The sequence below is a fragment of the Glandiceps talaboti genome, chromosome 3 (genome assembly GCF_964340395.1).
Source record: "Glandiceps talaboti chromosome 3, keGlaTala1.1, whole genome shotgun sequence".
In the NCBI taxonomy this organism is placed as follows: domain Eukaryota; kingdom Metazoa; phylum Hemichordata; class Enteropneusta; family Spengelidae; genus Glandiceps; species Glandiceps talaboti.
Genome location: NC_135551.1, coordinates 21,864,734 through 21,876,369, shown reverse-complemented (window position 1 = coordinate 21,876,369; position 11,636 = coordinate 21,864,734). Strand labels below are relative to the sequence as shown.

Genomic DNA, 11,636 nt, shown 5'->3' with positions numbered 1-11,636 from the left:
TTAATTCATGTTTTGTATTTAGCTTTGGACCTTCACTGATTGATTTCAACTACATCCTATCAACACTCAGCCATTTGCTCAACAATTCTGTATTCAAACATACATGAAGTACAATAGAACTTGTATATATTGAACAATGAAATCTTAGGGGAACATGATACATGTTTGGACAACCAAACAATTTGGATAATTGGAGTTTTACAGTAAAAATAAGATTATGATTTATTCCCCTAGAAATATCTCGACCAACTTATATATATTAACATATTGTACTACTGCGATATGATTACATCACAATATACCAAGGTTGGTATATTGATTTATATAAAAAAGATTGATTGATTTATATCAAATATTAGATATATAGTATATTAAAATAGCATATTATTACATTGGAGCAAATGCAGTCAAATCAATTTCAAATGCTAAAAATGAAATTTACAACTTTTCTATAATTTGTACAAATTTTAGTAATTGCCACATGGACAATCAATTGTACAGAAAACTTTCCAATGTCTTATTTCCAAATTTTAGAAACTTTCACATCAAAAGTATTTGTTTTATAATGTGATTTATGTGAATAAATTGTCAGGAATTTTGTAATTAATTGACTGACCTTTCACCCTGACTGTTTTGTGTTGTTGTATGAGATATTCAAACGTGATACTGCAATTGGTACCAGTGTTCATCTTGAATAATCAAGGGTTTAGACTAAGATACGTCATGTCATTTCACCCTCATCGGCTTCTCTGAGAGGGGTGGACTGATGTGTGAGGGCGCCCCATCACAGCATGCTTTACAGGCTATCAAGGGTTCAGAATTTAGATTTCTGACTTCACTCGTTTCAACCCATGAAGACAAATAATGTTCATGCATGTACCATATATGTCATCACATGGCTAATCTGGCTAATATTAATCTTGTAGTAAGACCTCGGATCTTTGCTTGGAAAGTTACCAAACAAACAAACAAAAGCCAAGGAAGACTATATGTACTGCCCTCAACAGCACCGTATGGCACTATGTGACCTGTGGACACTTTTTAAGTTATCGGAATTGTCTGAGAGGGCCTACAGCTAGACTAGGCTAATCTAAGTGTTGTCCATAAGTTACTGTCTCAAGAAACTCTTTACACCAAACCAAGGTTTTTCCTTAGATAATTGACAATCCAAATAAATCAGTTACAAATGGTTGTGGTGGTATGAACACAGGGTACAGCTAGCATGTAATTGATTGATTGATTAATCAATCGATTGATTTCACCACAACAAATCAATCAATCAATCAATCAATCAATCAATCAATCAATCAATCACTTACACACTCTCTGCACCCTGTGGCATGAATGGGCATGCTAGTTATGTTGTAAGCAATATTTTGGCAGCCATACTAACCATGTATGAAAGGTCAGGTCAGAGTAGCTCAGGACAATAAGAGTTCCCACGAAATATATTACCATGGTTCTGCACCAAAATTGTGGAACAATATATGGAAAACTATACCAATTTTACAAGATTTCCCCCTTTGTTACTGGGCCCATTACTGGGTCAAGCCAACCTTGGCAAAAACACTGACGCCGGACAAATATTTCTAAACATAGAAGAAAGTTGCAACAACTGGTCCAGCTTTAGACACAATTTTTGCCTAATTTGACCCTTCATTTGTTGGTTATTTTGTCATGTCTTGACAATAGTATGTCAGAAATCTGACTTTTCAACTTGTTTTATAAATATCTTTTTTTTGACATGCAATAAAGTTGACCACCTTGTAGCAGTGTTCTACAAAACTTTTATTCTTTAGTTAAAAATGTAGATACTTTTATACATATCAAAAAAAGTTCATTCTTTCCAAAACTATTTTCTTCCTGGCAGTAGTTCCATTTTCATACACGTTCTTCAGGCTTTCATGAAATTGCTGTAAGGTGTTATTTTATCTGGAAAACACCTATGAAATTAAACTGTTATATAATTTGTTCATAAAAATGGAAATAATTTGGATTCAGACATTTTTCCCTGGCAATGTGGTTTCCGTATCTCTCTAGCTTGTCCACTGTGCTGTTGTATTTGTTAACTGTCCTACCTCCAAGTCCTCGTATCCAACACTTATCCTTTTAGGCTGGTAATTATGCACTGAAAATGTACACCAAATAACCTGATTGGTCACTGTGGGCAGTGCCTATAACCATGACAACTCGTCAGATTATCATTATTCAAATGAAGTCATTAGGTAAATGTACATGTGTTACTGAGATGATCACAGGAGTTAATATTAAAATGAGTAGTGGGCATATGATAATTTACATATTATTATTTACATGCAATTATGTAAATTTAACATACAGTGTTTCATATCAGCTTTGGGCATAAGCTACCTGAATCAGTTTTATCAATAATCAGGATAAGTATTCCATACTACCGGTACTAGGGCTAGGAGGTACAACAGCTAACGATGTAATATAACAGTGCAGTGCAGTAAGGGATGATCACACAATGTCGCAGAAGCTCAATAAACCAACATTGTTTGTTTAGACAAAACCCCTCCTCTCCCCCTAGATGAACATTCACAAGTGTGACATCACATGTTTATATATGATGTAAACCATGACGAAAATTGTAGCGGCCACACCACTACGATTGATGCAATGTAAAAACATGATGGTAAACATGAAGTTCCAACTTAATGACCCTGTTTACTGAAATGAAGGTTAACACATCAAAAATATTACTGCAAACCCAGCATTGTATCTCACATTTGCAAGTAAAATTTATCACTGAAGGCATGACAGTTTTGAAATTTGAAAGTGTGAAAATGAAGTTCAGTAATCACATTGACGCCAGACCCCCACCCCTAAATGAACAAAGTTCGCTTGTTGAGCTTGTGTGACATTGTGCGATCGACCCTAAATAAAGTGACTTTTCTCAGTACTTTGACATTTCAAATCAAGCACTAGGAAGACACAAATAAAATGTATACAACAGAAATATTAAATTTAAAGCTAAAGATTCTAAAAATATCACTCTTTCAGTTCCAGTTTTTAGTTCAAAACTTGTTTTAACATTCCCACCCAAAAGCTTCCAATTATGGGCCGCCTTCTTTCACAGACTCTTTCCCAAGCCCAAACAGCTATCTCATCTGATAAGAAATATTACCTTTTCTTTTCACTGAAATATAGCTAATTCTTCTGTACATAACCACAGTATTCATGTCTCTTCAAATCTCAGTGTTATGATGTCATCCACAAACTGAAACAATTACTTGTTTCCCAAGCTTATTTCAAAATGGCCAAGGGATCGGTGATTACGATACGATTATAATATCTGGCTGAGATAGAGCTCCTTTTCTTACACTCAGAGCTTTCCATTATTGATAGTAAAGGCCCAAGAATCACTCCTAACCTTTTCCATCTGTGATGGTGTTACCAGAAGGATCATTCTTTTGTTCAGGACCATCTTGTTACGTGTATATGCAGCCCTGCCAGACAACTGTTTTTCTGATCCAAATGTTATCCTAATCAGACGTGGGCCTTTAAGAAATTACATGATCTGTTAGTCTCTGGAGTCTTGTGTCTTTTTGATAACAGCAGTGGTTTGCTATTTTCAATTTTAAATTCATCGGGACACTGCTTGAATATTACAAGAGGGGTACAGTACCCTTCTTACTTCAATCAAACCACTGAAAAAAGAGTACATTGGAAGCAAGGTTTACTTTTGTCTCTTTAGTCCCAGAGTTTAATAAGGCCATCCCATCCACATGTGATTACTTTAGAAGTCTCATGGAGATGCCAGATGCATCCGATACACACACCATCATGTGCTTTCAGTTTGCTGTACAGTTTGGTACTCTTCCAGTCCCAAATGTTAAGTTTGCCGTCAGCATCTCCAGAAACTACATAGCTGGAATGAATCATAAAGGGATACTGTGAGGAAAGTGGAAAATCAGCACCAAAAACCTGACTTCACTTAAAGGAATTGGTGACAAGTAGGGATAAAGCCCTACCATATACACACACAACAACAACAACAACAACAACAACAACAACAACAACAACAACAACAACAACCAACTACAGAGGACTGAGAAATACGTTCAAATATGTATAATATGTATGTCATGAACATTTTGCTGCTAAAGGAATACAAGTATTGAGAAACAATATAAAAATACTAATGCACGCCAAAACTTGTGGAAAAAGTTCTAGAATTGTATTTCAAGCACCATGAAACAATGACATAGGGGAATGTACATGTAGGAAAACCAGGAACAAATTCTATATTTTTGGTTTGAATGTGAACAACTCGGCTTACATGTGGTAGACAAGACATTGTAATATCTACATTATAACTTACTTCATATCTGGTGAGAAGTCCATCTGACATGCATAACCAGCTACCATGTGACCTTTGAAGATTTTCTTTCTGTTCAGTTTAAATCTGTTTTGTGCCGAGAAGATTACAATTTGATTGTCCATGGACTGACAGCCTAGCCATTTACCTGTGAATGAAATGAATAAAAGAATTATGTTTTGGGTAAACATGATTATATATGATTCATAGTCAATTTACCTAGCTATTGTTTACAGTTGGGTTTCCCTAACTCCTTTGTTATTTATAATATGGCATAGTGAAATATTTAGACACTAAGTGGCCCTTTGGTATGGTTAAATACTGTATATTACAAATTTGCTCCTTCTTCAACTTGGTTGACACAAAGTTCTCAGTCTGATCCATGTACGATCTTTCCTTTTTTATTGTTTGGCATTTTGCAGTGGATTTGCAATTTTTTTTTTTTTTTTTTCATTTCTTCCATTGTGTATGCTTTTTGTGTGTAAAGATTCTTAATATATATTTCTCTGTTCAGAAGTTTTGTTTTACACTTTCTACAAATTGCAGTGAGAATTTAAATACTTATTTTGCACATATCTGATTTTGCTATAATTAACAGAAACAATGTATAGATCTAGTAATTTGAATAATTCAACAATTATTAATGAATTTATGAAAATGGGATTCATCAAGAACTTCAATCCCTTTATGAATAGCAAATCTGATTCTTAGCATTTTTGCCTAAAAACTTCATCATCGCAAAAAAGTATATAAAAAAATAAGATTTGATCAGTTTGTACTCACCATTTGGACTAAGTGTCACACTTGGCATGGAATGCATACTGGGTTCCGCTATGTATTTGAAATCAACTGGAATATCCCATTCCCAAACTCGGAGACTCTTGTCATCTGACGTCGACACAAATCGTCTGTAGTCGTCCACAAAAGTGATAGTGTTGACAGCACCAAGATGTCTGTCGTATTCTTGGACTATTTCACCTGATGTAACATCCCACTGTTAAACATGAATGATAAATTGTGTTGTCATGACGTAGAATAAACAAGGGTATAAATCCTGTGTTTTCTGTTCGAATGTGCCAACTACATGTACACTTGCATGTGGTATAATGAATACTAATTCAGTACCTGTGTAGATTCTTGTATTGAGATAGTCCAAGTAAAAATGACCAAATTCCTTTACTTCTGCTTGTTTTATAAATACGATAGCCACTTTTGTTAACAAATTGAAGATGTTCCTACCTGTATAATTTTCTTGTCTGACATACCAGCTACAAATAAATTCTGTTTCTCTTCATCTGGGTTAAATTTGATACAGTACGGTACTTTACGATTGGTAAATCTTGATATACATTGCCCTGTGTGGGGTCAAATCACAAAACATGTTTTTTTTTTTTTTTACACATTTTGTCAGGATTACACATGATTTCAATGATTTTCTGTGAGTAAGAGAACCGGGGTAACAAAGGGGTGAAATTTCGCAAAACTTGCATAGATCTCAAAACTTTGCATTGTACCATACTTTTGATGGGGACTCCGGGTAAAATACCTGGTGAACTTGATATGTTCTTACCAGCTTATATCAGTACCACACATTACAAAAACATAACATGTAAATCACATACATTAGCATACATGTACACTGTGTTTTTGATAAAAGTCTGGGAACCCAAGTAACAGAGGAATTAAATCTGGTAAAACTTGCATAAATTTCAAAACTTTTTCACGATGTTATAATTTTGATGGTAACCACAGGTAAAATAAAGTCTAAATGAAACACTCACTAGTTTTGATTGTATTCAGTTGAGAGACATACTTTTGTTGGTCTGATACTCAAACTTTTAGTCACTCAAAGTCACAGCGCCATCTAGTGGTGAACAGTAACCATCCTCAGCTTATCATTAGTAAGGCAACAGTCACATTGCCAAAATATGGAGAAAAAAACTTGTGTTGTGTATCAACAGATATTATTAATTTGGAGTTCCAACTTTATGAACCTGTTTTAATACCGAGGTATGTAAGAAAAATTAAAATTAAGTATTAAACAGACTTACCTGTTTCTGTGTCCCACAACTTGATATATTTATCATAGCCAGCACTTAAAAACTTTGTTCCATCGTTGTTAAAACAGGCATCTCGTACTGCTTGTTTGTGACCAAGAAATGTCCTCAACACCCTTTTCTCATTGTAAAACTCCCAAATCTGTAACATAACGGTAATAAAGTCATGATTATATTTGAAGTTGCACTAGCTGTAACTTGAGTACCGTAGTATCTTTTTTTATCAAACAACCAAAAATATATTCACTGAACATTGTATGTGTTAATTGGGGATCAATATTATCCATAAGTAGTAAAGGAGCAGGTCGAAATCATGATAACACTGAGGGAGATGATTATTGGGTGGTGGGTGACCCGTAACAACTCCCCCCCCCCCCCCCCCCCCCAAAAAAAAAAAAAAAAAAAAATTGATTGGACATATTGTATCATACTATGTATACAGCTACATGAATACATTTACCCACAGGTGATTCAATACTGTTCAGGGTGTACAACATTTCAAATAAATTATTATATCCCCCCAAAACAGTTTCAGAAAATCTTCCAGTTATTGTAGCTTTAAATATTGTTTGTGAAGTGGGGCAAATATGAATGAAGCAAACAATTATGGTTCAATTTTAACAGCATTCAATTTTCACAAAGTTTTCACATATTTCAACTTTACCTTAATTTTAGTGTCCATACCACATGACAGAAGTAAATGTCCTGATTTTGGAAATAGTCGGATCGCTGCCACACCCTTTGTATGTCCTGTCCATGTATAGATGTGTTTCTTAGGAATATAACATTTTTCCGGAGGTTCATCAGCACAGAGATCAACTTCCAGATCTTGTGGAATGTGTAGGTAGGATCTACCTTGGTAATCATACGCATCTTTTACTGAAAAGAGAAAGTACAACATTTTATTCACGTAACATCATCCATTATACTATGTCGGTATACCTTGTCTTTTCTTTAAGTGGTACCACAATTTGTCTTTGATTTTTACATTGATGAAAATTTCCAGGTGCATCCAAAAATTCTGAGATTAATGTATTTACTAAGTTTGCCTATACACAATTCTACAGATTTTCTTAGGACTTCAGATGCTTAAATATGTTTAAAAGCTTACCGGTTGTGCACTGCGTATCTTTAAGTGTGCATGTGTTTTTTTGGGATGTTTACAAACAAGCGTTTGATACTAAAATGTAACAATTTCATGTATTTTCAAGCATCACCTGTAATCCCAAGGTGTATTAGTTTGATCTGTTCTCTTACACCGATATGCTTCTCGTCCTGTCCCCTGTTGCTTACAAAAATTTTTGTTGTGCGGAGGACCCCAGATATGCACATGTGACTTGGGATGGTCACTGCGATTTAGTTACTTAGCAATGAGGGACAGAAAAAGAAGCAAATTGGTACGAGAACAGATCGAACAAAGACAGATGTTGGGATTACACATGATGCTTACCAAACCCATCAAACTTTTGAATTTTTGTGTTACACTCTAATTTGTAAAAATCCCAAAACATTATACACAATCACTTAGCTTTATGTCCACAGAATAAAAGTAACTTTACTAAAATATTTCTGTCTTTGTGTTTGAAATGGATTTCTTACTGTGAAGTGTTGTCTTTTCTTCTCCTGGTTTCTCATCTGTCTGTCTGCCTCGTTTATTTCTCTTTGCTAAAATTTCATCCAGCTCTTCTTGCTCCTCCTAATAGGAAAGAAAGGTAAACAAACACACAAAGACAAGAGTAATTATTGTAAGTGCCATTTTAACTCTTGAAGGCCAGGGTTTTAGTCCCAGGTTTTTACATTAATGTTATCTTATCAGTGGAGCCATGAGGATTACATAGGATTATTATTTTCATCTGACCCAACTTTTTCTATAACTCTGCCACACAACTGTTTTTCACACCTGATAATTTCTAGTTTCTCTTTTCATCTCCTTTATGTATAAGCCCTTTAAAGGCTGACATCCTATTTTTAAGGTCTAAACCACACGGTTAAAGAACTTGATCTTGTTCTGTACCAAATCAAATACAACATTCATGATCACATCCTCTCTGCACGATTTTTTTTTCATTTATTTTTAATTTTACATTTTAGCTCTACCACTATTGTATTTTTATAATGTGTACAGAATGAAATACTTACCGCTGATGGTTTCAGGTTTCTCTTTTCATCGACATATTTGGCCCAAGGTCCCTCATAACCATCGATGTCTGAAGGATCTGTTGCTTTCACTTTTTTCCTCTTATCTCCAGCTCTTGCCTTAGTACTTTCAAACACAGTTCTACCTGTTTATTGAAATGTTATAACAAACACAAACCAAGTTATTGTCTTTGATCAGAAAATACGGATTAAATACCCAAATACCCTGGTTGTCTAAAAATTTAATATTTGTTTAAATACTTCTCCTGTTACTTTTAACATTTCAAGTACTTTTCAAATTGACATCATTGATATAAACATTAAGAATAACTGAATGGCACATAATGAAAGGGGTGTACAACTATTCTTTAACACAGTATTCACCACAGTCTGTAACTTTCAAGATACTATGTTTAGTGTGACACATATAAGTGTGGTTTGAGAAGACTGATAGGGCTGAAATAGTACAATGTATCTCACAGTTAAGTAGTTATGTATCCTTCATGTTCTGGCCATCAAATTCAGCATGATAATTTACCTTCTGTTTTCTCAGCTTCATCTACGCTTCCCACATACTGTGACCCTTCCAAACCACGGCCATCAACTGTTGGATCTAATGCATACCCTGTCAAACATAGAAATCAAACCATGAAGTTATGATGATTTTTAAAAAAACTGCAAGACTTACCTTGTTCTATGGTCACAAAATTTACATACGTGCAAATTTTATTTGAAAGCATTCCCTTGTTTTATCATGTATAAAACACAAAATATAGGTTAACTGTGCCCCTCAGAGAAATGTTGATATCATTTTGGATAAATTCATCGGTCAATTTTAGAAATGACTTGCAATGTTAAGTGGCAGCATTGGCCTGTTTTATCATATTTGTGCACATAATTAAAAAAAAGATAACATTTAAATCTTTAAGGACATTTCACAGATCTACTTAAGGAAATGACTTGCAGAAAACCTAATTATGCAACAACATTTCACCCAAACTTACAATATGCTGAATTTATTTATGAACAAATGTGCTATAGTTGAATGAACATACATATACTGTCCATCTTTGTTGAAAGGGAAAACAAGCTTTGACCTTTGACCACATGCTCCCAATCATCTTTAAACTCATCATAATGATCTTTTAAACTTGAAGCTGGCCCTCATCACCTTCAATTCTGACCAGACTTTGAATTGACCTGATCCCAATAATGACCTTCATTTGGCCTGACCCTCATAATGACCTTTCAACCGACATACATGTAACTCTTATGATGACCTTTCACCTCTGATTCAATCGTTCTTATGACCTTACCATAACTTGTGAATGTTCGCCTCTGAGTTTCAAATGTAAATTCATTATAGTGTGCTGGTTCTGCATATCCAGCCAAGGTGTTCTTCGCTGCAGTTTGTTGTGTCGTTTTAAAAGGATTTACTGGTCCCACCTGTCATGGCACAAATTAAAACATAAACCATGTACCCACGATTTTACTAGACTTTGTAAGTAGCTGAGTTCAATAATGAAAATGACTTTACCGGGCTTTGAAAGTGTGAGAAATGTCATTTTAGGCAAAGCTAGTCTCAGTTTTGAGACCTTTGACTTGTCAATTATATATAATATGTCGGAATATAAAGATAATGGCAGGGAGAAGGTATGATTTTGAAGATAACACAGTGGCTGTAACAGGTAGGTACATGTAACTTTGTGATAAACTGTGTTAAATTCATCAGTATCGCCAACTAAACATTATTTTTATGATGGCCATCTTTGTTTTTCACAAGTCTTGCCCCATTTCAATTGGGTCTTTTGTGCAGACAACCAGACAAAGTGGAAACTACATGGCAGTTCCTCAAGCCATTTGATGTCGGAGGTAATAAATGCACAACAATGAAATGAGGACATTTACTTGAGGAAGGAATTACCAAACACTGACCTGTGGAGCAAACATCTGGTCGAACTGAGGATTGTACATTACTTCTTTCTTGCTGGGGTCAATGTGTTGAACTGTGTCTACAGACTCCTACAAGAAATGAAATTCAGAGTGAATTGGGAATTAGATATATTGAAATTATCATATAATAAATGGTGTATGAGCGTTGTTTTTGCTAAGGGCTGGGAACCCAGCTGGAAACACTGGCATAGTATCCCATACATGGGTATATATACCACAATGTGATGGGGAATCCTGGTAAAATAACAGGGGACCTCAGTTAGATGGTTAGAATTTACCTACTTGTACTTACTATGCTTTAGAAAAATACTGATGAGACTGAACTCATAAGATTACGATTAATTGGAATTATTGTTCTTGGTTAATCCACGGTTAATCGAAATCAAGCCCATTGGTACTATCTTATCAGGGGAGCCAGCCACACAGACTGAGACACACAGAGACAGACAGAGAGACAGACACATACACACACACAGTGACACACAGAAACAGACAACACACACACAGACACAGACAAATGCACAGACACACACATATTGGGTTGACGTCTTGCTTGTTGAATTTCCCTATATACATCAGTGTGTATAAATACTATAAATAACAGTGTGTATAAATACAATATACATATATTATTGTAAATGAAAATAAAAGTAAAATACTAAAATAAGTCAACATTCCCACAATGTAAAACGAATAATGGGGCACTATAATAAACAAAATGAACAGTGCAGCAGCAAATTTGGAAGGTATAGACAAACCGACAAAAATAGTTTGGGTCAGTGAGGTCACTTTATCACACTTTACGTCTTCACCTATCAACGTACTGGAAACGTCAACAGTGAGTTGTAGTGCACCATGTGTAGATAGATTACGCACGGTGAAGAGGTACAGGACTTACCTTCGATTCGACAACTGGCGCTGCATTTAATCGGAACCGACTTTGAAGTGATTTTACAGTTTCTCCCTTCTCTAGAGGTTTCAAATGTGTGGTAGATACCACTTTAGTTTCTTCTCTTGTATCCGAATCGCTGTCATCGCTGTTCGAGTCACCACTACTGTATGCTTGTAATGCTGCGATCGCCGCCATTCTGAACGATTAAACGCCCTCAGTGGTGAACCCAGTTTGTTGACCTTTAATCCTTGACATT

General features: G+C 35.2%; 1 protein-coding gene across 1 annotated transcript; it reads right to left on the bottom strand.

Annotated features, from left to right (window-relative positions):
• Nucleotides 1-2,259: 2,259 nt before the first annotated feature.
• Nucleotides 2,260-11,575, bottom strand: LOC144432541 (pre-mRNA-processing factor 17-like). The gene is made up of 12 exons (XM_078120773.1): nt 11,387-11,575; nt 10,471-10,557; nt 9,852-9,981; nt 9,074-9,160; nt 8,539-8,681; nt 7,999-8,095; nt 7,064-7,278; nt 6,394-6,541; nt 5,582-5,697; nt 5,126-5,336; nt 4,346-4,490; nt 2,260-3,892 (listed from the first exon to the last, which is right to left on the bottom strand). The coding sequence occupies exons 1-12, from the start codon at nt 11,573-11,575 to the stop codon at nt 3,715-3,717; spliced, it is 1,746 nt and encodes a 581-aa protein (XP_077976899.1). The 3' UTR covers nt 2,260-3,714.
• Between the last annotated feature and the right edge of the window lie 61 nt (nt 11,576-11,636).

What these genes read in the sequence shown, in the direction of transcription:
- LOC144432541 (XM_078120773.1), bottom strand. Translation starts at nt 11,575, where the DNA reads ATGGCGGCGATCGCAGCATTACAAGCATACAGTAGTGGTGACTCGAAC. An exon ending in GTTGTGGGACACAGAAACAG is followed by an intron (nt 5,698 to 6,393) that starts GTAAGTCTGTTT and finishes GACCCCACACAG; the next exon opens with GGCAATGTATATCAAGATTT. An exon ending in GACTTCTCACCAGATATGAA is followed by an intron (nt 3,893 to 4,345) that starts GTAAGTTATAAT and finishes GATTCATTCCAG; the next exon opens with CTATGTAGTTTCTGGAGATG.